The sequence below is a fragment of the Ischnura elegans genome, chromosome 3, assembly GCF_921293095.1.
Source record: "Ischnura elegans chromosome 3, ioIscEleg1.1, whole genome shotgun sequence".
Taxonomy (NCBI): domain Eukaryota; kingdom Metazoa; phylum Arthropoda; class Insecta; order Odonata; family Coenagrionidae; genus Ischnura; species Ischnura elegans.
In genome coordinates, this window is record NC_060248.1 from 51,613,830 (window position 1) to 51,640,852 (window position 27,023).

The 27,023-nt window shown below is 39.3% G+C and overlaps 1 protein-coding gene across 2 annotated transcripts in view; it reads right to left on the bottom strand.

Annotated features, from left to right (window-relative positions):
• The window catches only part of LOC124155781 (Y+L amino acid transporter 2), a 95,620-nt gene that overhangs the window by 11,408 nt on the left and 57,189 nt on the right, over nt 1–27,023 (bottom strand). For both annotated transcript variants that reach the window (XM_046529871.1, XM_046529870.1), the window contains exons 3-4: nt 19,639–19,883; nt 6,270–6,488 (exon numbers count right to left, since the gene is read on the bottom strand). In XM_046529871.1, the coding sequence (XP_046385827.1) occupies nt 6,270–6,488; nt 19,639–19,883 (464 nt within the window). The remainder of the gene's footprint in view (nt 1–6,269; nt 6,489–19,638; nt 19,884–27,023) is intronic.

A 27,023-nucleotide genomic window follows, 5' to 3' on the forward strand; every position in this document is an offset into this window, starting at 1 on the left:
GGGGATAAGAACAGACGTCCGGACTTCTCTGCGTTTTTCTTTATATGTGAGCCTTCGACCGACTTTTCCGTTAAAATAAATTGCCGACCTTTTGTCTTTTAAAAGTTTAATATACCAAATGCTGAGAAATACATGAGAGATTAAATCCAAAGGCATCAGTGTCATCTTCAGTAGCCGTTCTTGAATGAGCATCCTTCAGTCTATAAATGAAAAATGTGCATCCATAAAGATTATTTTTCAGGTTTTAAAAAAGGGCGACTTTCGGATTAGCTATCAGATCGCAAAAGAGTCTATCTGGTCTACCATTTAGACCATCATCCACTTCCTGGTTAACGTATCATTAATTTAACCCATGAGAGTCCACAATTACTTTGTACTTAAGATCGCTAATTTGTATGTATCCGTTGAAAGCACCAAAGTTGCCGAAGAAAATTTCCTTTTCATTGGAGTATGTATTTTATAAAAAAACATAAATAACAATCTATGAATTTATTTGTGTATTTTCTATGGCAATGACCAAATTGAGGGCAAACTAATAAGTTTTCAGGCTTTCTTTAAAAATGGCTCGCTCAAAAATATTTTATGTGGTCACTGGAAGGGGAAGGAGCGGGGATATCAGGGGTCTGGAATCAGAGACTATGGGATGGTGTACTTTCAATTATAAACTCGATTTGGCAAGGAATATGGTGCCAGAACAGGGAAGGAGGCAAGAGTAGGGGTTCCGGTCCAGGTATTATTAAAGAATATTTTTTAAAAAATTATGGTCAAAATTGGACCATATGGTCCCCCGAAAAATAATTGCTAACATTCTGTCTAACGTAGAGAATTAATCGTTTATTACATCATCACGAAGGGTTTAAATTAATACAATGGAGGATACAGAAAAAAACTCAAGGGGGGGGGGGCTCAAAAGATATTTTGAGCTACCTTCACTTTTATGGTAGTAACGTTATATATAAACTGATTATACCCATACACAAGACAATGCCATCTTATGATATTAAAAAATTACAACTGCGTTTCGGCAATGCGGGCGGCCCCGTAAAGGGGGTGAGGGTGCGCGACCCCTTATGTGTCCCCCACTGCATTAATATTATTACGCTATAAATAGGTAAATCAAATATTCATTCGCCAGCGGCGTAGTTCGGGGAAATTGTCTGCCGAAAGCAACCCTCGGGTTGAAACACTGAAAAGCAATTTTAAAGATAATTCTTTTGCATCTTGATTTGTCTAGTACCACTACAATATGGGTTCAGCTTTATAACACTAGGCTACTGTTGACGATAAGATTTTTAAATTAACATTGAAGTCATAACTTAATCGATAGTTCCGGTTAGTTGCAGTTAATCAGAATAATGGGAAGTTAACGTGGCCCTTATAGTATGATCATTTATTTATGTTTTATACCAATAAATTGTTTACCTGGAAATTAAATTATTCCGTCAATAATTGTTTCTAGGTCAGTAAGTTTAATTTTCAATATATTTAATTTTTTATATGCTGCAAAAACGAAAGTGCGAAACTTTGGCAAAAAGAGGAAGGTTATTTTTTATAATGAAATTTATATAAAATTTAAACTTCTAATAAACTTATAAACAGAGCGGTCATCAATTTGTATGACTATAATGATATTTTGCAGCGCAAACTAAGAGCAGAGGAATACAATTACGATGGGTGTTTTCCAATCACCTTGCGCAGATTAGCTCACATCGCAACAGATTGAAACACACTAGCGCAGACGAACAATGGTGCAGGATGTGTTCCAATCTGTTTAGCGCAGATGACGTCACATCTGCGATTGGAACACGCTCTGAGCTAAACAGTTTAAAACAGATCAGTGCAGATACGCGATTGGAAAGCACCCGATATCTATAAACTCAAAGGTATGTGGATATTCAGACGCTGTCTTTCCCGAGGAAGCCCGTGATTGCTTTTTGAAACGGGCCGCTAGAATCAAAGTCCAGCTCGTTAATGAGGCCGCAATCATCGCGGCCAACTGCCCCACAGGACACGCGCAATTTGAACAGAGTTCTCGGGAGCCGTCGCGGGACCCACGCGGTCTTTTCGTTCTCGCTCTATCGATAGAGGCGACGGACCAAATCATAGAATAGATGACCGTACTAGAAAGTAAACTCTTTTAATTGTTATCAATGTATTCCACCAATGAAGATAGGTTACCATGGAGTCCATCCGAAGTATTCTAGCAGTTCTTCTTCCTTTATTGAATTTCCTCTTCAATTCACCACAAGGCCTTAGACTCCGTTTCATTCTATTTCAATCTAAAAATCCCATTCTCTTACTTCGTCTCCCTCGCTTACTCAACATTCTACTCTACATAACTGATTTTAATATCCCCTACCCGCTCAGTACTCGCTACATACTTAGAAAATGAAAAAGACTATGTATATTGACGAAATTTTCAGCATCAAATATCACACCTAGAAACAGTTTTCTAATTGATACAACGCATTTATATTCACTTTTTATTCTACGTACCTTTTAAGAACCTCAAACATAGACTTCTGCCTCTAACCCATTGATGTCATGGCTATTTGCCTAAACGCTATTTTCCTAAACATATTTTATTTTGGGTGGACGTATATAAATTTCTTCGGTCAAATTAGGGCTAAAATATCCCATCCTAAACTGTGACGAATTTATCCTGCATTGTCCCCAAAGGTCTTATAATTCTGTTCGTCGCGTACAGATCTATGTACGGTTCGGTTTGAAGGTGTTCGACCATGCGTTTCACCACTTTGATTTTATCCATTTCCATGTTCACGTGTCCACCAACATAAAACAATACCTTTGAACGACCTGCTTTCGGAATGACGGGGGTCAATAGTATGTTACGTTCACCAAACGCCTTATGTTATTCATGGAACATTGCAACGCTCGTCTATTTAAAAGCATTAATAGAAGTACAAATGACGTAAAATAATGTTAGTGTGTTTCCTGAGATTTTTTTCGCAAAAAGGCAGTAAAAAAATGGTAAATTTAGTCTATAGCAGTTCGGTGGGGTCCAGGTGTATATGACAATGAGTAGGGTCCTCGCTAGAGCTCGACCCTTTTCCGGGCTCTTCCTCGAGCTTTTGAGAGATTATCCGGATACTCGGGAGACAGCCGTAGAAGCGAACTACATCCGGTAAAGATGATGATTTTATATATAATTAACGAGTAAATTAAAATTACTTTCTGGACGGCCCTCAAAAAGCGATGAGTAGGCGATACCGTAGTCACCCCGTGTCAAGTTTCCGTGCCGAGAAGAGTACTTGGCAGAGAGTATTTAAAGGCATCCATGGAGAAGCTGTCCTCTCGCTTTTCGCGGAGCAGCAAATGAGTTGGCACAGTTCAGTTACTTGAAATTTTGGATTTTGGAGGGGTTTTGATCTATTTTAGAATCAACCAATGAAAATTCCACAGCATGTTGTGTGACAAACATTCAAATAGTAGGTGGCAGTGGATGGGCTTCTTTTCCATTTTTTTATCTGACCGCCCTATAAGAGTTTGTAAAATCAAGTCATGCGTTCTTTCAAAGCTAAAAAAAACGACTTCACATCTCGCGTTCGAAGTAAACTTCCGATAGTATATTAAATGTACATAACGTTTGGGTAGACGTAAGGATCCTTTTGCGGGCCGCGTCGCGATAAATTTTGCTTCTTGGTTGCCTCCTTGGAATCTACCACCACTCATTCCACATAAGAGTGGAGAGAAGCATACTTCAAAGATGAGCAATGATCAACATGGAATGCATCACTAGCATATCGAACCGGAAGTAAATGGTAGAATGAATCCCATACAAAGACTCTCGCAGAAACGAAAGAAGTCCAACGGAAGTTTACTCATCAGAATTAGTGAAGCTCTTAAGGCGATTCAGTGGAAGAAATATACTTGCATAAATCGATGATCGAACGAAAGTTTCCTTATTCGGGCTGTTGTGCGCAAAAATGTCTCGTAATTTTCAATTTCCTACCTCTTTCGCCTACTCTTCGTACCACCGGCGTCTAACATCTTAGTTCTTAACCCTTTTCTCATAACTTGCGTGAATTTCAACGACGAAGTGCCCAATGGCGTCTGGCAGGATAAGTACGGAGGAATCTCACCCAAGGTCGATAACTTCGTGGTATGGAGAGTGCTTTCCATGACAGATGCGTGGACCACGGACTTAAGTGTGGACAATGCCAGCAGCGGAAAGTGGTCGATTTGAAATGATGTAAAGGTGGCACTTAAAGCGCCATGGACGAACCGATAACGGACTAATGAGGAAGTCCTTCAAGGAGCGGGCCGTGGGGCGTCAATGCGGAGGACGTAGATCAGAAGACTAGCTTTTGGCATCCTCTCTGAAAGCGTTTCCTTACGCCGCGCCAGCTACTGCTGTGAAGAAAGTAAGGTATGTTTTTCCAAAGAAATGAATCCCGTATGTCTACCAGAGGCCAAAAGTTATTGTACCTTATTCTTAAATTCTTGAAATCATATATTTACGTGCAGCGATAAACCCAGCAATCAAGATATTTTGATAACTCTAATTTTATATTAAACTATTGGAAGGAACATAACATATACGTTAAATATGACTGAACATTTCTAAAAGAGTAGCTGCTTTTCTACATCCACATATCTCCCCGCAAGCTACTACAATTGGCAGGTGGAGGGAGGGCTTTATGAGACAAATACAATCTTGAGGAATCCTTCTTTCTTACCAGTTCGCACGAGATTGACGGTAGAGGTATTTCAAAATCAATCTTTAAACAACTACACACAGAATTTTGACGGAGCGATTATGAATTTTACTCAACTTCTTTCCATTTAAGTGCAATGCCTTGAAATGTATCCCCCCAGAAATTTTTCCAGGCGAGGGGGCACATTTTTAGAGGGACGAATTTTGGGGGGTTTGAACGAAGAGGCCACTTTAAAGGCCATATCTACCAAAAATATCTGCGGGTTTGAAACACCTCTATCTTGCTTTGCTTCCATTGATGTTTGAAGGACTATTCCTATTTTTCATCTTGCAGTCAGGAAGTCGCAGGCAGAGCTGTAACTGCTTTATGATCGCATGAACTGTTTAGAAGGACGAAGATCTATGGAATGTGTCTTGATATTTGTCGGAAGTAAAAGTTTGGCCAAACACGAAACGCCAGCGTTTTTAAGACCTAGCTTTAATGAGTGGTCCGAGGAACAGTGGCGGATGTATTGGGGGGGGAGGGGGGGATGTTCGGGGGATATATCCCCCCCTTGGATAGGTAATTTACACTAGATGGAATGGTAATTTTTTCCAACCCCCACAACTGGTGGACTTTTAACCCCCCCTTGCCCCAATCCTGGATCCGCTACTGCCGAGGAATACTAGATCATGAACGTAGAACTTCTATCCGGATTTTATAAAACGTGCAGATTGGATGTCTGATGCAACCCTACTATAGCATAAACTCATGCTTGAGGAATGTGCCGAATAGGAGTCTCATTATTTTTGCTGGTGACATTACTTTTCCGCGCTGGCTCTGCAAAGTGAAGGGAAAATTGAGGGTAGTTTGTCGCGCGACACATCTATGCAGGTCAGTACGTGAAGGTTTGAGAACGTGGATGTGGAAATCTTGATTTTTTTGACTTTGTTTCTCGCCACATGTTTATTGAGGCGAGTGTTCTTTTGTACTCCTCAGTAAGCGTAGTGAAACTGGTAACGAGCCACGCCCCTGGCAAAGTTTGATCGGACTTCTCTCTTTTCTTCCACTCCTTTTAGCTCTTTCTCAATACTCACTTGGTCGATCTATTTGATTTTTGCGATTCTTCTATAGCTCTATATATAGTATACTTCCGCCCTTGATTACTCTGCTTTGGTCGTCGTCTATCTTATTCCCATATCATCATCATGTAGTTCGGTTACCCCTATAGGAGCTTAATAATGAATAGAGAAATTGTTTAGTTTTTCTTTCAAATTCGAGGTTCATGCGAATGCTGATCAAGGTATACTATATGCACTCTGAGCATTTAAAGATATGATAGCATTATATTTTGCGTAAGTAATCTGTCTCCAAAAAAGACTGGTCGAGATGGAGGTATGCGTCCTTTTTCCTAGTCCCGACTAAATCCTTTAATTTTCGGGGAAAGCCAATGAAAGTCTTTTTTAAAAGAACGGGGAACTTACACATTTTTGAAAAAAAAATGGAGGATAGATAACGCTTCGATCACGATATGAAATTTCTCAAAGTTGTCGACATCATGAGTATAGAAAAGTATCCGTCCTTATGGTAATCACGATGAAGTATACTCACAGGTGATGAGGGCGGCGAGGAGTCTGACGGCGGCGTACGGGGGTGTGCACGTGGGCCACGCGGGCTGCAGGATGTATTGTGCGAAGGTGAGCGCCGTGATGGCGTTGCCCGTGGGCACGATGATGAACAGGGCCACCCAGAGGTAGAGGAAGGCGGGCAGGGAGCCGAACGCCTCGCCGATGTACGCGTAGTCACCGCCGCTCTTCGGGATCATCGTGCCTGCGGAAGAGGAAAGAGATCGATTAATTATTATGGCAAATTGCAGCATTGTTTGAAGAAAGCCCTAACTAGAACCATGTTAGTAAAAAAAAATGAGTTTGACCGTCCGTTAATATGTATGATAACTCAAATATGATATTATTATTTTACTAGTTCCCTTAGTTTCCTCCAAAATGCAGGGAAAGTCAGCTTCATATGCGTCTTACGTTTAAATGGAGTTTGACCGCATAAACCTCATAACGTCATCTTCGACTTATATATCACATCCTTGCCAAACAAATGCAGCGACATGGTGATTTCGGATGTCCATTGTAAGCATCTTAAATCAAATCATTTATTTAATAAATACTCTTATTATACTATATAAATATTTTATAGTCTTCATCGTAAGGTAGTTGGTATCGAACAACCTCAAGTAAATACGTTTCGCTATTGGTACCCCGAGTCACCCAAATGACGGCGCGGAATTCTTACATCCTTTCCCTTCCGTCCCCATCCCTACCTCGAAAGCGTCGTTGGGCTCGTATATCGCGGCGGCCAGTGCCTCCTTCCTTTTTCTTTTCCATCCCTACCTCGAAAGCGTCGTTGGGCTCGTATATCGCGGCGGCCAGTGCCTCCTTCCTTTTTCTTTTCTGAGGTGTGGGTAAAATAGTCCCTGACTTGTAGACCAGGCCTCAAGAGTGTAAGTATATCCGCAATACACATCCCTAGGGTCTCGATCCAGTTGGCACTGTCGTTCACCGTTCATAAGCGATGACCATCGACGTACAAATATCACTCACTATATAAAAATTTTCAACCATCTTGGCAAGTAGGGTTTATTCCGGATACTCTTTCTGGAACCATGAATAGACGATGTGTACTCGTTTCTCGTTGGTATTGATTAGTTAAATACGGCTGGGGATCTCGAGAGATATAGTGTTGATATTTTTAAACTTTATGAATTGCAGTATGCAGAGTAGAACTGTAGTGAATGTTATCAATAATTTATTTTATTATTTATGAGAGTTACGTGGAATAGGAATGCGGAACAAATCGCGCCGCTAAGTTCTTTTAATACTGGTAGAGGAAGTGCGTGCGACTACATAATACGCTACCAACCTCCGTATTGTGTTTGGCTTGGGATTATTTTTCTCGATATCAGATTAACAAGGTTAGAAACCAGATATCAATACATACATGCAAATGAGATGACCTCCCACCTTGTAACCTCAATTAAATTTGGTAAAATCAGCTATAACTGTGACAACTATTTTATCCAACCTCTAGTAGACGTCCTGATATCATGCTAATTTTTTGTCTAGTAATAATGGTGGTGTTATCTGGAAAAGTTTTGGACAAGAGATTGATACGTATGTTACACCAACTCGAGGTTGGAATTTCATTTATTCTGGCCTTTGATTTTTTGGGGATTTTTTTTTTAATCCCACCGTTTTTTGAATCTGTTCTTAATTTTATGCGCTTTTAAGTCGGTTTGACGATAGAGAAACATTCGTTCATAGAATTTATCATGAATTTATATTGAAACCATTGGACGCAGCTGAACAGCAATTCTATGGCATCAGACTTATCTTGCATCGATGAATTATCAAATCCAAGTTATTTTTAACTATTTAAATCATATGGAACCACTGCAGTCCTTTCCTCACGAAATGACGCACTACTATAGTTCAATGACTTATCCGTCTCTGCTGTAGCAGCTGATTGTCGAATTTTCTTATTTCCGGGCTCCAGGAGCCGGACCAGGCAGCAAGCTAACTTACCCTGTCTATATTGATGGCGGTTTATTTCGAGATGTTATTCGAATCGAAGCGTTGCGTAATTTCATTTCAAGGACGGTCCAATCTTTATATCGTTTCACAGATGACCTGGCGGATTTGTGACGACAAGTTGGGTAGAGATATACGTCAGAAAATCCGAAGACCAATTGCCGGGGGTAACACTGTGTGCGCGCTAAACTCGCGTTATCTCTTTTGCGCCTCGAATGATATTTAATTTGGAAAAGGATTTTGGTAGCCTTTTCCTGGAATGAGAAACTTCCCATTTGCTATCACAAGTGAAATAGGGATAGGAACCACAACTGCCAATAGGGACACGTATCTAGTAATCACATAAAGCGTTTCTCTCATCTGCAATTTTGGTACATAGTCCCATTTGATACTTGCCATTTTTTAATTCAAAATACTCTGTCTTTATCGACATAATACGGGAACGAAGTGCCAGTATCCATGTGGTGTAAGTATGATATAAAAATCAATGCATCAAAAACCGTGGAGATTTTTATAAGTTGGTTTTAAGAGAAATTGTTGAATTGAGAACGCTATCATTTTTAAAGGTTGGTTATGCCCTACGTAGAGGGGCCCACACACTATTATAACGACCCAATGGATATTTTTTCCACAATCTTAGACTAATTTTCGTCAATTTTATAATCCCGATAAAAACAGTATACCCTATACGAATAAATAAGTGGGTAAATAATGTGAATAGCTATAATGACGAAATGAATGGATATCAGAATCCATGTCCACGTACATACGCAGTAATGAATCCATTGAGAATAATGTCGGTCTAACTCCCACTAAGTACATAACAAGCTGAAACTCCTTCTCTCTAAAAAGTGCTATTACAGCATTTCCGAATATATGGGAGATAATTTGTAAATATGATAATCTCCATGATGCTAGTTGTGACATCTTATTTTGTCCATACTATTTTATTGTACTTATTTATTTCATCAATTCTTATGTATTTAGAAAAATTATTTTTATTGTTTCTATGTAAATTGTAAATCTTGATGACACATCATCATTGTATTTTTATTTGATATTAGTATTAGCTTTTTTATGACGTAGCCATGCAATTGTACTCTTGCCAATCGGTGAAATAAATTATTATTATTATTATTACATCTTTACGGCACCAATGTAATCACTTATCTACAATTTAAAGTGTAGAAGAATTAATTCGTTTGAGTCTCGTCTTCTCTCAGGCGTCTAGCTAAAGTAGATACTAGGACGTAGTATTTCACCTTCATCTAAGACTAACCTCATTTCATTTTCAGCAGTTTGCTCTCTAAAAATAATGAACATAAAAATTCATTAAATCGATAGCTTCATTTTCAAACTGTGGCAGCTTCATTGTGAGATTAAGATATTCCTCTCCGAGATAACATGGTGTTTCAGTCGCTATATGTACCTTCTAAAACGTCCCTCTGTCTTAATATTTTTATTTTAGTGAAAAGGAGGAAATTTCATGGTAAAATCCGCAATACATAGTGTCTGCTACGGTATATTCTTGCATTTAGCACTTTGATGAAAATTTTCTGCAACTTCTTTTTTATTTTAGAAAATCTCCCCATGAGTTCCAGTGTGAAAAAAGGAAGTAACTGAAGAAGTGTATCAAATTACAACTACCCCAAGCCATTCTGGTCTTAGCATCTATTACTTCTTGCTTCCTGTGCAGGTTTAGTTTTATAACCAGGTAAAATAATCAAATTAAATAGGAAACAGTAGAATTACAGCATTAATTAAACGTTTAAAGGTGACACCTCTAATGCAATAAGAAGTAACATGTGAGCTTCAACGGCCCATTAATTAAAATGGAGCATGTTTCATGCTGCTGTCTTGCAACTGAAATCAGTGGCGCTGCAATAACTATTCGGTTGAAATATGAACCTCAAAAAGCCTGAGTAGTCGGAGAGAGACAGGAAGTATTCTTAATGACAGGAACGATGACCCGAATTTTAAGCACGAAATACATTCTGGTACTTCATGCCTTGGCTGCTTGAAAATATATTATCTCGTAAGAACGTCGATTTTAATGTTTCGTAATTGGAAAATGGTTTCCGTGGTTTTCGGGAACCTTCGGTATTTAGAGACAGTCATCACCTTTATTATCGCCACTAAACTGGTTGACAAGAAGGATACTTGGTGGAAATTAGAATATCGGCCATCAGCATAAATACTGTCAAACGTAGGTGTCATTGCCCTTCCGATAGTTGAGTCGCGAGGAGAAAATTGAAAGCAGTTTCATTAACCAACGCATTCTTGGATGACGTATGAATCTTCAGAGGGAAAGCAATCCTAAGTAGGGTATCCTCCTATATTTATGCGTACAGAAAGTTTAAGAGGTTTTGTGCTATCCTACGAATTATTAACATACCACGCTTAAATGCTACAACCTCACGTTCCACGCTAAGAAACCTCAATAAATCTTGCCAAACTATTTTCTTTGATCTTTCCTCGAGGAAGTGAGTGGTTTTTTTTTCGTGCCTATTTTTTTTCGCCACAGAGACGAGATGTGCTCATCTTTTCTCCAGCTATCTCCTTTAAAGGAACAATCAGTTATCTTGGGGGCGAAATGCGTCCTATCCTACGAACAAAGCAATGAATATTTACAATCCCAACCTTAGCGAGGCAGGCGTAATGAAGTATCTCCTCAGTCTGGTGCGTGATCATCCTCGTTTTTTTTATTCCTCAGTGTTTATGCTCCCGCCGGATCGTTCTCGTCCGTATTCGCATGGCGCGTAGGACATTACCTGGGTTTAATGAGGACTGACGAACGTTACAGGGACCGTAGAAAAAGCTCAAAACTCGTCTTCTGCACGAACCAGAAAAAAAAGAGAGAGAAAGAGGGAGATGATAATATACAGCGATGAAGACGCAGCGCTGTCATATAGGCTGAAGGCGTCATCTATACTTACGACCGCTCGTAACTTCATGGAGCTCTTCCACGCATGGGGTTGTTCGCTCTTGGAAATCTCTGTGTTAATTTTAGAACTCTATTACCACATATTTTTATTGCTGACACCTTTTTCATTCATTTTTCAGCTATTCTCCTTGCTTGTGTGTGTTCAATACCCACGTATGTAATCGTCGCATAAATGAGAGTAATATACCAAAAGCTTTTTTTAAAATAGTTTTTCATTGATAATGCTAATACTTGGAGAGAAATCTAAAGTTCCAAATGTAAGTATTAACCTTCGTCCCACATAAAGTAGTAACAAATAGCCTATATTTCGAGTCATTTGTTAACGTGATCATCTCGTAAGTAATAAACAGTAAGATGTTCTTCATGCTGATAGCATCATGAATTCCGACCGATTGTGTTATCATTTTTTTGCAAAATTATTTCTACTGTCATAGGACTACTCATTTTTACGGTGAACGTATTACTAAATCTCAGAAGAAATTGAAACTTCCGGTAGATGATCATCTGAGAAGCAAGTTTACTTAAATCGATGGCACTGTTGACAGATTCACGGAAACATGTATCAAACAGATTGCTGACGAGTTGACTTTGTGGAAGTCCATGGATAGTGAAAATTGAAACAGCTGTAGTATTTTTCCACACTTTTTTATCATTTAAACATGTAGTTAATTTTAGTTAATCTATCAGTTGCATTTGATTAATTAACTTGCCATTCATTTGAAGTGATAATTTTGACTATAAAGGGGATGATTGAATGGTTAGAAATAGATTTTGATGTTCAAATCGAAGTTCTCCATGAAATACCTGTATTATCCTTCGTGTAGAATGGTAGGTCCTTAGGTTATGTTTATGAATGTTCACCTGTAAAATATTTAATTTTCTTTATTCCTATGCTTTATTCGGAAAAGCGTGGTCTACGACTGAATTTGAACACGAATCCCCAGCTTTCCACATTTTGTTGTAATCAAATTGGACAAGATGTTACCGGGTGTCCAATGTGAGGATAAACGTTGGGTAAAAGTGTGTGCGCAACTTTTTCTCACGAAATATTATCCGTAAATTTATGAATTACTATACAGAATTTTTTTGGACCTTTTCAAAGTGAAAGTTATTAAATGCGAAATTTGTTATCAACATTAATGAATTTGGTGGCAATGAAACAACTAATCAGGGTAGAATAAGTCCTAATGATAAAAATCTTTAGGTATAAAAAGCAAATTGTCTGTTGAAGCGAGATTTAAACCATACAGGCAAATAGCTGAATTCAGAAGATGATGTACTGGAATAATGGATTGTACTGTTTAGCGCTTGATGACGATTGACCCCGATACGTCCACTATTTAGCCCTATTGGAGTGCTGTATAGAATAAATGACATTCACTAATTTCATATGAAGGCAAATAATTTTTTCGCTGCAGTATCTTCCTTTTTGCATAGATGCGCGATGACTGCTCACAAAGTCGATCGTTAATTTAGTTTCTTGAGTACTGTTCAGCATATGGGGATCGTGATTATAGAGGACATAGCTTTGGGCTACTGATCTGAGGATTCCGTGTTGTAGTCGCGTTGAAGTCTTCTTACACCCTCAAACAGAAATCCTATTAGTGTGAGTTTCTCCAGGCAAAATAGGCGCCCCTCTCCCCCACCACGTATGTGCGATACCTGTGGGTCAGCCTGGAGGAAGCTCTTCCGCAAATATCCAAACTAACCTTCTTCATAATCACTAATTGAGTGACACGCACTATAGGAGGGTCAGACCAGAGCGTTCATATATTTTGTTTGCCCCAAACGCACTGGTAATTTGGTTGCTTACGCAACGCCACACATATGCAATATACACGTATCTGAAATATTTCCTCCGCAGTAATATTGATGTCACGAGTACTCAGACGAAGTTTTAAAGACTGGAGTGAATAACATTCTCCACTGCAACCAGATTACAAGCTACTACTATCACCTCTAATAAAATCTTCTATCTTTATACTGCCTCCCTCGATTGTCCGTTAGTCACTTGAAAGAATTCGTCGTCGTAGTCTACCATTTCCGACAAGATGGTAGCGTGAGCCTTGCGCTCACTGGTGTCATGCCACCAGCTTTCAGCTGTGGTGTAAGAAGGGGAGATTGGGAAAAGTAAGAGAAAGATTAGGGCTCACTGTTTGTTAGATTGACGTAATGATATACCTTGTTGTGATTTTGTCAAAGGGACAAGGAAAGCAATACTTTCTTCTAGTGTAAATTCGGCAGAATAACAGCCGCATTTTCCCGCTCAAGTATATCAATATTTCAGGGTTAGAATTACATTGTGTCCCTCACAAAATGACCGTGACCCGATTTCTTTCCAGTGATCGTAGCATAGCGTGTCAACATGTCATTTCCGTCGGATTTCATCTTTAATACAGATTTTCATTGAGAAGGGTTACATTTTATGGGGATTTAGGATAGAGCACAAGTGCGGCCTTGCACTTTCGATGAAAGTATACGAATAAAGACTTCCATTTTGACCCAAAGCGTGATCAAATGATCATTTTTAAAGTTAATATTGTTGGATCACCTCAGGTAAAACTTACAGGGACGGAGAAACTCACTGCTCAAGATATGATTTGGTCATTGCCGTAATGCTGTCAATTTTTCTTCTATTTTTACTGCGTCTTTATTTGTCTTTCATGTTTATGATGTTGTAGCGATTTTACTGTGACTGGATAAATTACAGTGTCTAAGGCAGGTAAGTGATGTGCTCAAACAATGGGGAAGTGAATAAGAATAGACACTTCTCTGTAAACTGTAAAAAAAAAACAGGCCTAATCTATAATCTTATCCAGATTTTTGAAAATATTGGAAGACAGGCATCATAATTTGCAAATTATTGTTTACACGTTTTTTCCTTAGGTATGAATGTAAAATTTATTGCTAAATTGTTTCCATGCGATGAGAAATATCTGATCTGTACATTTTTCAAGTAAAATATTTAGTTTCGTAACCATGGGGCGTATAAAAAATGGCATTAATTTTTTCGCGTGAAGTATTTTCTTCTCTGTATTAATATTAATGTTTTTAAGGCTTAGAAATAAATGATAGAGATTTTGTGGGGAATGACCATTAGCACTATTGACCCCGCAGAATGCACAAATTTGCATGCTTGTATGGACAGTCTTAAATTGGAAATTATAATAAATACATATAGTAAGTATAACTAATAACTTCAGGCTTTACTTTGTGAAACCTCTCCATATTGGAATTAAGGAAATAAAACTTTGTAAGGTTCACTGATTGTTTAATTAAGGGCACGACCCGGGTTTCGTAACTTAGTTACATCGTCAGGTGACTAAACCTGCATGCATCATACATTTATACCCAAAGTACACAAGTGACTGTGAGGACATCTGTCGGAAAGGAAAAAGGACTAGTTGGGAAGCGGGGGGTGAGGGTTAAACACGGACTGAAATAGGGAAAATGGGGGGGGGGGGGGGGGGAAGGGAGAAGGGGCAGCCTTGGTTTGGGTCGAGGGTTTTTTACCAGCCAGGGGAGGGCGGGGTTAAAGTGGGTGAGGAGACGAGAAGAAGAAGGAGAGCTAAAGAAGGTGGTGGTGTTAGGGAAGAAGAAAGGGGGGGTTAGCAGGGTACATTGAGTTTTCTAAATGACAATAGCCTATGGAAGGTCGTTGAGTCCGGCTGTGGAAGGACATGGGTCACTGGGGGAATTTTGGTAAAGGCACTGCTTAGTATTTGTTCTTGGAAATTTTGACGGCACACATGTGGATAGGCACTTGAAAATTTATGTCACTGTAGGAGATCATTGATGGGGATGAAAAAGAGAGGGGAGTGGGAGGGGAGCACTTGTTCGTTGGCAAGGGGGGTTTTGTTCTTTAAATGTTGTATAATCTCCAACGTTTCCAGGGCATCGAGTCTCCTCCTGTTTCTTTCTGAATGTAGGATATCCGGCTTAAAATCACTATTGTGTTTACCTTCTAATAAATGATTAGCGAAGTTTGATTGATCTTTCTTCTTTTTGAAGCAGTTGCGATGTTCACTCACTCTGATGCTAACACTTCTCTCCGTTCTGCCGATGTATCTCATGTCACAATCGTCGCACTTCAGGCAGTAAATTCCACTTCTTCTTTCTGGTGGGAAACCCAGTGACCCATGTCCTTCCACAGCCGGACTCAACGACCTTCCATAGGCTATTGTCATTTAGAAAACTCAATGTACCCTGCTAACCCCCCCTTTCTTCTTCCCTAACACCACCACCTTCTTTAGCTCTCCTTCTTCTTCTCGTCTCCTCACCCACTTTAACCCCGCCCTCCCCTGGCTGGTAAAAAACCCTCGACCCAAACCAAGGCTGCCCCTTCTCCCTTCCCCCCCCCCCCCATTTTCCCTATTTCAGTCCGTGTTTAACCCTCACCCCCGCTTCCCAACTAGTCCTTTTTCCTTTCCGACAGATGTCCTCACAGTCACTTGTGTACTTTGGGTATAAATGTATGATGCATGCAGGTTTAGTCACCTGACGATGTAACTAAGTTACGAAACCCGGGTCGTGCCCTTAATTAAACAATCAGTGAACCTTACAAAGTTTTATTTCCTTAATTCCACATATAGTAAGAATTATTCTCAAAATAACGCAGCCTTCAATTTATCAACTTCCATTATCATAGGCGGCAAACCTCACAACTCTTTTGGCTATTTTAAGCGATTCACATACCCAAGCTGGGTTGTTGCTACACTGGGGAGAACACATTCCCTAGACAATAAAAAATGCTATTTTATGGTCATGCGATCTTGCATTCGCTCCATTTTAAGTCCTTACACGATGTAATTTTTATGGTAAGTGCATCCATGCATCTTCTCGTTACGATACTTGCATAGTGGAAAACGGCCTTTAGAAGACGTAACACTCCCCGTTGACTGGTGGTATATTTTTTTCTTTGCATATTACTCATTGAAAAGTTGCGTCAATCATCATCGAATTATTAGGCCGTACAAAATAGACCCTTTTCAGCCTTATGCTTTATCTCAAAAATAAAAATTTTATACCTAAGACGAGGTGAAATTTACGAATTTGAGATACAGGCAGATTTTGTCAGGGGTGTCCTTTACATCACCTAAAATATCAAGGCGATAACGAAATCATTCATGTAATTAAATTGTTGCACGATATCGAAAATTTTAAACATGTGATACGTAAAAAAATAGACTGAAAATTTTTCTTATTTCCTGCGGTGTGAATTTTATGAAACTGAAATTTTATGGGTATATCTAGTCCACCCCAATCAACAACCCAATGGTTATCAAATATGAAACTTTCCCTATTAGTTCCAGTACTGAGGCGTTACTTGGCATGGGCCTGCTCTTAATACCTTGAAGTATCCAGATTAACACCTTGATATTCTATTAGTTCTAGTTCTAAGCAGGTCATACGCCAGGGTATGGAGCCAAAACACGGGAATGATGCGGTAGTGATGCGTCTTCTTAACCCTCTTACAATTAGTGGTGAATATTAGTGATACAAGCGAAAAAAGCCAACGTAAACTTAAGAGTTCTGTAGAGCTCTTTACGAAAAAAAACAATAAGAAGTTGCTGTGTTAGATGTCAACGTAATTCTTATTTTTCTCGAAAGGAATCATTTGTTGGTTGTAATGTTTAAGTACATTGGATGAGGGATAAAACAAAATGTATTGCCTTAAAATTATTTTAAATCCTGACTACGCGCGAACCGATACATGACTCGTGGCACTTTTCGCTGGTAGAGCAAAAAAAGCCGATATATTGGCCCGTGGAACTATGAGGGTTAAGAAACCTCTCTAACGCAGATGTGCCTCTTTTCAGTCACGGGTAAAAGTGTTCTGTGAAGGCATTCCGGAAGCACGTTTGATTTCATAATTTCCAAATCGTTGGTGGTTTTGTTTTCTTCTGGTTGTGTTCTCCATTCCCTTTCACTCTGCCCGCTTTGTTTGCGCCGGAAACGCGGATGCACATGAGGAGATGCCGAGGCCGTCCTAAACTTCGCCATCGTCCGGATGGTTTGCCCGAGTAGACGTAAATGTTTGCGATGGGACAAAGCTCCTTTCTAGCGTGCCCCTTGGTATTTTCCTCCCCAGTTGACCTGAATAAGCCTTATCGTTGCAGTGGAATAATACGGGCGGCAGCATTCTTTGCCCCAGAAGATAAAAGAGGGACTCGTCGTGCCCCTTTTCAGCAACCCTCGGTGGAGAGGAAAATGAACAGGAGCCACTCCCGCTTTGAGAACACGCGACATAATCTCCTGTACTTCCTTGATCATTGATATGAGATCGCGTTTATTCCTCGGAAATGCAACTGGTACCTCATAGAAGTGGAAAAATTTTCTGTTTTACGTCCGACTCTCACTGAGTCTACTCGAAAATCATAGTGAATCTTGAGTAGGTTTGGCTATAAAAATATATTGTTATCAATTTGATTGATTTTTGATCGAGATACTTCATAGACTACATACTACCATAGAGTAAGAATATACTTACTCTATGATACTACATACCCTGTATAATTAGACTTACGATTTACTTCTATTTTTAACTTCTTTTTTTGGCTTTTATTTTTCAATGACTATCTGGTATCTTTAATCTCTAGCGTAAAACTGCCCATGGATAATCGCTTACATGGTAGAAGGCTACACTAGTCGCATGTAAAATATGCCGCATTAAAAACATTCCCATAGACAGAAGAAAATATGCTTTGGTGTCCTTATTAAATAAAATCGATGAATTTAAAAAGGTATCCTATGTTATTTTTCGTTTAAAACTAAACATTAAATTATTATGAGACAAGCTGCCTTATAAATTTGAGAAAAAACCTACTAAAGCGCAATCCACTTCCAATATAATTTTCTCTTAGGACAAAATTCATCTGGCGATAAATTGGAAAACTTAATGTTAATGGTGTCATTTCAGCCGAAAAAAACACAAAATTTAACGTACTCTATTCAGGTCCAGTTTTTCATCATAGGCGAGAGATGCGGGCTACGATGGACAATCCTATGCAGGTGGACTTTGTGGTGGTGGTTTCTAGCACCAGGAGAAGGATTTTCGCAGCATCCGCCCGCATTGTTAAGCAAGCGAGGCGTGTAAACAGGCTCCTTGTACGGAGAACTGAGATAAACTTGACCTTGGTAGAGGGGTGGAATCAACTCCGAAGAAGTACTCTACACTATCTAAGCTCCAAATCTTGCGCATCATCTTAGCCCCGAAGGTCACTTTACATTTGCGTCCTCTAAGGTGACTATGCTTACTTAAGCATATTCCTTGGGTGCGATCAACTATTTGTGGACTCAGATGAAAAATCGGTAATGCTAGGCATTAAAATTTTCGTCGCGACAATTAATTTTATCTTTTTTTACTACCACATTGAAAACAATGTCCTGCCAAGAAATGCATTACACTCATAATTTTGTGAGCGTTGAAAGTCATGGTGTCAGTGTTCTTCCTTCCAATAGCATACTCAGCTAAAAATAATAGTTAAATACACAAAATTTTATGAAAATAATATCTTTTTTTTTAAATTAAGTCTATTTCTAGTCGTAGTTATGATATAATATTTAATATTCAAACTAACTACGCCATTTATTAAGCACCTGCCACCTAGTCATGTGCACTTCGTCGATTTTTTAATACATTAGGATACAAATGGAGGTTGATCCACCAATAGCCCTGAACATTCCAGTCTTAATCACAATAGAAAAAACTTTTCGGTAAATTACATCAATTCTATTTATTTAAAACGATCGGTGTTGGCAGTGAGGTCATCTTCAGGTAGCCCCGGTCTTCTTGTAGGCATATTATAAAGGATGACGGTACAGCCGAAACTGGACGTCGAAAATTAATAAAGAATTTTTTTCATTATAATAGGATGGTTTACTAAGACCTGAAATCGTAATTCAATCAAATAATTCGGTAGATGGAAGGGAAAGATAATTTGAGACGAAACAACCTTCTGCAATCAGCCATTGTCTCATAAGTTAAAAAAAACGAAATTTGTTACTCACTTCTAATGAGTTTTGGACGTCATTAGAATTTCAGTTCACTTACGCGATTAGAAAGACCCTTTAATTGCGGAAGGAATCGCTGTGCAACAACGAAAAACGAAACAACATGGAGGACAAGACCGAGAAGTGGCGGGGAAGCGATAAATCGCACGGTATGAGTTTGGTTTGTCATCAACTTATTGACTTAAGCGTTAAGGCCGTTGATTTTCGCCGTGATCAGCTTCAGAGGTGGACGTCAAATAGAAAAACGAAAAAATATGGGTTTCTTTATTTTGTGACTCATTCACTATCAATGATAGAATAAAATTGACGAAGAAGCCCGTTACGGATCATTTCCGCCACGTGAGACAAGTTTTTACAATTTACTCCCATTCTTCTTAGGCATCGTATTCAGCCACCCTTCCTTGTGCCACGCGGGGAGACTCACCGAGTTCGGCGTAGCATAGCGCGCCGATCATGGAGAGGAGACCGGAAAACACCCAGACGATGAGAGAGAAGAGCACGGAGCCGGAGCTCTGCAACACGCCTTTGGGCGAGACGAAAATGCCGGCGCCGATGATCACGCCCACGATGATGGCCACGCCGTCCACCAGACCCAGCTCCTTCCGCATCCGGACGCCGTCCCCTCCGCCGCCCCCCTCCGTCTCGCCATTCGGTACCGATTTGCCGCTGCTGCAATTAAAAACAATAGTTCAGTAAGTGCATTATTTATTGCCACTACGTATTATATTGCTATTGTCAGTAAGTGCATAATTTACTGCATAGTATTGGTATTTGGAGGAGGAGGCTGAGGGCTTCGATAATTTGCGCCATGGGGTAGTAGCGTAGCCAGTATTTTGAAATTTTTTTTGACTAAAAATTTCGAGGCCCTTTCGGGGTGTATGGAAAACATCCCACGGCAAAGGGGCAGTTTTTGGCGCCTCTTTTAAAGGCTGAACGGGGGGGTTGTAACCCGGTAACAATGGAGTCATCGAAACTCGGAGAGAAACTCGGCGTCATTATTAGCCTTGCTCTTAACGCGCCTAGGCGTCAGCAATTGTTAAGACAATTTAATCTACGTAAGATGAAGAGGTAATCTTTCGATTATAAAAAAATAGATATCTTATAAACGAGGGAATTTTTCGGACTTATAATGAAAGATGATTTACAATTTTCCACAAAAATAAATTTAATTCGACCCGAGTTTCGATGTTACTACATCATTTCCAAGGTACAAATGGTGGTAAGTGCAGTTAATTTATACATATTTAGGAGGCGGGAGTGGGAGAACTGAGGAGAGAGAGAGAGGAGAAATGGGATGGAGAATCCTCAAGGTGGTGGCTGGAATTTTGTGGAAAATTGCAAATCATCTTTCATTATGAATCAATTCCACTCCATCTCGCTTGATTCCTCGAATTTTATATTTTCGGACTTATGCTGAGAAATGCAATTTATCACTCTAATTTTGATCTGTAAAATACGTAAATTATCCATTCTTTTCTACCACAAGAATGAGACCAATCTAACTTAAAGAATTTGAGTTCCTTGAATTTGGCACTAGTGATTTTGAGGCAAAAATTTAGTACCTATTTTCCGCTACGGACTTAAAAGCCACTGCAAGACCGAAAGACTAAGTTCAAACCAATACAGTCGCTTGTACCCATAGTGACGATAATAATTTGTGTACAAATTCATCCTGAAGATAAATTAGCGATGAATGTTTATGATAAATGCTCTAACATTGCTGTTCAATTAGTGCCAAGTCATAGTTTGTCTGTAGCAGTCGAATCCAATATGTAGGCCAGAGGCATGACTCGAACCTCCGAAACTCGTTCGCTGCCCACTAGCTATCGACAGGCAACCCAACGGTGGAGTGTCATCCTTATAATTCAATCATAGAACGCACTGGGGATTCGCTCATCTCAACTGATCGTGCAAATGGACTGAGGCCAACACCTAATCACAGAAGGCGATTTAGCCTGTTAGTTAACGGCTCGCAGCCGATAAGTGGTTAACCAAACTTACCGTTGTGATCGGCTCACCGCGGAATTTCTGCTTAAAGGCTTTCACCGCGAATAAATTGCTTACTGACTCTTTTTCGAGTATTTCTGCGGTGTAGAGGCAGCGGCGTGTAAAGTTTTTTTTCACGGGGAGGAAGAGTTCATTCTTCATTATTAGATATTCCACATATATTAATGTTCGTACAATTATGAGGTATTCGAGATAAAAACTTCCTTATCTTATAAAACTTCAGCTATCTATAATGTATAATTTCGGTTTTTACAGTTAATTCAAATCACTTTCGGAATATGACATCTGATTGGGTTGAGTGCCTACATAGGTACCGTATAATATTTCTCACTCAGCCATAATGAATGAAAATGTCACATGGTAATGGCAATAAAAATATCGCTGAAAGGGCGAGATTTTGTTTTCAGCGCCTGGAGTCAGTATTAGAAATCTCCGAAACAGTGTTGACCAATCCCCAAACGAATTTTTCTTACCAGGAGGAACGCTGATTCCGTTGATTTTTTGTTATTTGTGTTGCTTTGAGTTCGTTTATGCAAAGGAAAAATTTAATTTCCATTGAATTCAGAGCCCACGAGGAATTTAAAATATCTTTAAAAAATTTTAATTTGATTACCTTTTCTAATTTCAATGATAATGAAGGAATTATTCCGGAGTCAATTGTTTTATGTTTTGGCCTAGGCCATTGGATTACCGCACTCCCAATTTGAGCGTTCTTTTTTGTGTTCACTCTTAGGAGATGCTTCCATGACTTATTTAAAATATGACATAGTGACGAAATACATGGGATGATGGGTGATCTACTCACAAGTCATCCACTTCATCATTAATAATCCCATTTTTTCGTGCAGGAGCGTCAATGCAGCCTCCACCCTAGTGAATAGAAAGAGGAGTAGAAATGAGCCCTCTTTCTACTTATATATTGCTCTCGACCGGCGCCGTCATTTCTATACGATCCGGAGTAAATATACTTATAAAAATAACTGACGTTTCGCCCATGTTAGTGAGAGTGTTTAGCATGCTCCGTTCTTTCCTAGATGAAGTCCATTGTGCTTGCGCCCCTTTTTCATAATTCCATTCCGAAACAGCGACTTTTCGATCTATCATTATTTTTTTCAACTTTAATTCTGCAAAAGCATTCAAATTTTCTTTATATTTTAATTTTTTTCTAACCTTATCTATTTTTGAATGTGAATACATCAGCGTCGAAGATTTTACGCTATTTAATGTCGAAAATACCTCATAGGAATAACATTTGTCAGTGATCTTCCCTTATGCGAAATTTTTGCAGTGACTCCTATGGCTAGTTCGCGATTATTTCCCAAAATCCACGTGATTTGTTCCGACCTGATTGGAAAATTATTTCAAAATGATCGATTCGACATGTGACTTTCTAACTGGAGCAGAGATAATGACTTATTTATGAGTGATGTTTTCATCCTTAAAATTTTCCGCGACCATGAAATTTGAGCCGCTCAATATAATCGGATTGACGGTGTCCTCCGCTCTCCTGCCGCTGTCGAGCAGATATGATTTTTCCCGATGTTCTCTCCCCAAAGTGCAATCAGGCGGACCTCAAATTCTCCGAATGAGGATCTGGGAGGTTTGGATATTAGGCCTTGCATCACAGTTTCGAGGCCAAGGCCAGGACTAACGACCTGCTCACCGAAACCTTGTGTTTCAGTCATGTGAGGCGTATTTCCCCCACCCAAATGTTTGGGGTGAACGAGACGAGATACGACAAAAAGTCATAGAACCGACCCCTCTAAAATCGTCCTAAACCCTAGGGATAATTGTCGAAATACTGAATTTTCTATGACACTGTTGACAACTGCCTCTTACTTTTTGGGAGTATTTGGTAGTAAAAAAAATCTGTAATGAGGAATTTGAACATTGCCGAGAAGCTTGTTAATAGCACCAAAGTCATTGCGACAGCCATTTGTCCACACCTTGAAACAGAAGGAAAGCTTGGAAGTGAAGAACTGTTTGGTAATCCTAGGAATCAATTCAAGTGCGTTAGACATCACCGAAAAAAAACGATCCTTATGGAACAGACGGCAGACAAAAATTGTAAGAACTGTGTGACTGAGTTAGTGGGTCAGGAGGAGCAGAGCTAGCGAGCGAAAGCGAGTACGGATTCCACGATTGAATTTGCTTCGGAATGGTGAGGCGGACTTATATCAACTAGCTATGAAAATTGGCCGAAAATTTTGCTCGCCGTCTGCATGCGGTCATTTCCACGCCTCCAAATTCTCCACAACGTTCGCAAAATTGTCTGCAAATCCCTAGTTAGACGGGCTGAGACTAAACACTAGACTAGCCTTCGTGTGATTGTGAATCAAATCTATATAGATCAGATTATCTCCTTCACCTTTAATATTTCAGATGCAGACCGATGCAAATGCTATTACGGAAACGTTAACCTGATTAGTTTAATTAATAAATTACAATGTCATTGTTTTATGCAGATCCTCAGGCTGAGCAGAATGATTATTTATTTTCCTTTGATTTCCCATTAGGCTTTGTGTTAATGTTAATTTTCTGCTATTTTTTATCTTTTTATGTTGACAGCACATTCCAATTGTGAAAATTGTTTACATGTTAGCATGATTAAGGATAAACTCAAGTAAGCAGTGTATTTTCCTAATTTTCAAGGCATCGATCGTCGGTGTCATGATTTTTGACATTTGCGTAGCTATCTATAATTTACTACGAGAACAAAAAACTAGTACCACAGTGAAATTTCACGAAAATAAAACCTGGGTAGCATAGTGGTTCGAACATTTGTTCGAAAAACAAAGGGTCCCTGGTTCAATTGATTCTCGGAAAAAAATAATTTTATCCCGCTGAACATATTGTGAGCTAGCAGGAGGTTGCCGAAATGTCGAAAATGCGTAGCAATTATTACCAAAATCTGGGTACCGAAGGGAGGAGAGCAAATTGGGACTTTGATTTAGTAGTCGTTATCTGAAGCTCGGATCGGTTAGTATGTGGTTTACGTTCTTGCCGACTAATGATGAGGGAACCCAGCCATAAGGGTTGTGGACCCGTCGCTAAGTGGATTTTCCTATAACGAGGTTACGGTGCAATACATCCCAAGCTGTCTGGGCACCTGAAAAATAAAACCCAATTAAGAGCATACGCCGCTCGCATGTCATTGTCCCTTGCCTCGACCGGTAACGTGACCGTCTTATGGAGAGCATCACTGAAAGTCACTGGCTCCCTGAAAGCTAGCCAATGTAATTTGATAACAAATTTAATTAATCCTTGAACTCCTTAAGAAACCCTCCCTCATGCTTAGATTTGACCGAAGAGGTTAGAACACCAGTCGTCTTTAATAATTTCGTTTATATTTTAATGCTTTTACGAAAAAATGTGCGTGATACATAAAATAGTGCTATTTAACTTATTATTACTATTACTCCAACTATTGCTCAGAAAATATTAAACGACCTTTCCTAAACAATAGTTTTGTAATAGTATTTTGACATTAGCATAAAAATTCCAAGGTACTATTGTGTTAGAATAAATTTAAAGCAGTACAACCTATTTATCATTTATAGAAAGCAAAAATTTCAATATGCATGTGCATTACCCATAATATTATTTACATTGCCATCTTGTCTGCTGCGACTTACGAATGCTGCGTTCCCATGTAAACATTTAAATTCGCAACTCAATGAGTCTTAATATGATGACTATCAACCTCACTAGATGTTGACAGTTTCTTTAGATTTTAAGAATCTTGGATGAAAAATAAAGTGGTAATGGAATTGATGTGGGATGAAATTTCCGGCGACCTCAATATTTTAGTGATTAAGCTGAACTATACCCAGTTAGGCATAATGGGGTTCTTAATGCCCTTTCGAAGTAGATATAATAATAATAATATATCCTTAGTACAAAGGCAGAACATGTAGTTTTAATAGTGAAATCAAAATTCGTTATTCTTTTATCGATGACCTACGACTCGCGTGGATAGACACTGTCAGGCCGGCTAAGTATGTGGTGGAATGGTCACAAGTGTACAAGGAAGGAGTTTTTTGTCTTTAAGTAATGAATAGATACGCATATCTGAACCCAATGAATAGATACGCGAATCTGAACCCAATACGGTTTACATCATCATCTATTGTGTCACATATTACAGAGGAATCTCCGCCAATTTCACGTAACGTGCTTCTGAAAGTAACTAACACTGCCTCTGATAGGTGTCTTAAATACTTATGCTTATAGCTAATCCCTGCTACTGAGGTAACTCATATGTGTAGTTTAATGCATGTCGGGGAGAAATACTCATTCCTTACCTAACACCCTAGAGGTTGGTATTTAAATTAATTGCCATGAGAAAAAATCCTCTGGACCGGGAATCCAACCACGGACCTTTGGCTTTCCGGGCCACTGCGCAGATTACAACATTATCAAGATTTTTTAATTCCTATGACAATTTTACCGGAGAACCAAAGGTCCTTGGTCCAGGGGAATTTTTTCTCATGGGAATTAATGTGAATGCCACCACCGTTCACGCGGCAGGGTTGAAATAAATCACACCGCAGTGGCGGCTCGCAGGGTATTATGCTGATGAAGATCAATCAACCTAAAATTGTCGCTCTTGCTTTACGGAGCATGGCCAGAAAATTGTTACGGTAAATGTTAGCAAACTTAGAAGTTACGGTTTTAAGTAGCGATCGCGATTACGCCCTAGCAACACATGTGATCGCGTCACTGGGACTTCAAAAGTCAAAAGCTGAATGACGTCATAAGGTCCTTCGTTAGCCTTCTACTCCGATTTTGCTGTTCTGTGAAAGCTGAATCAAGGGATCTAATCGGGAAAGTCTTGTGAGCAAAGTAGTGCTCTCTGCATATTTGCTGTAGTCGATGGAAATTAAGGTATCGATTGGTTAGCTTACAAAAATGTTTGGGATGGAATACAAACACATGATATAGACGGTTGATTTTGAAATGAGAACTCCCGATTACGGAAAATTTCTAGCTTCGCTAAGGTGTTTAACCTATCTAACCGTTTTGCGTGCTAGGCTTCGGCGCCATACTGAAAATACCACTCTCCAAAACCTTGATGACTGCTAGAGAAAAGTATTGATGGTCGCTTGATCGAAGCTGGAATTCAGTCATCTGACGTCTACTTTCTGAAAATAAATTAGAGTTCTTTATTTTTAAGAAGACTCAATATTCATTTGCGATTCTCAATCCCGTATGCCTCATCATCTTTTGATACGGACTCGAGTTTTTTTTTAGTCTCACGCCTCACGAATCCATGCGCTTTCGACTCCCCGTTTACTCTAAATGTTTTTATAACATTTAATTTGTAAATATTTTGTTTATTTATGTAATGGGAATAAAATAAGGCGACTTATCATGGAGCGTGTTGATCGCGAATATAAAGAAATTCTCATGGGATATATATCTTGAAGTCATTAAGCAGTTTTTTCCGAAATGGTGACGTTCTACTATTTCCCCTAATGATAGAAAAAGGCACTTGGGAGTAGAAGATAAGGAATTGAAAATTAACTTAGAATAGAAAAACATGCAGAGATGGTTCTTCAGCCTTCAGGATGCTGTCAAAGGTAAATTTTTACTTGGTTCGAGGGATATTATGATGGCTCCGCATTATTCGGGTACGCCTTCAGGAAGGAACATATATTTTTGGTGGATTTTGTTTCTAATGTAGGTTTAAAATGTGGCTTGGCATGAAATGGGGCAGATTGCGATATGGAAATGCACACTGTGCAGAACTGATACCGATTCTCTCTAGTTTTTTCTACCTAGATTATACATTTGGGTAGC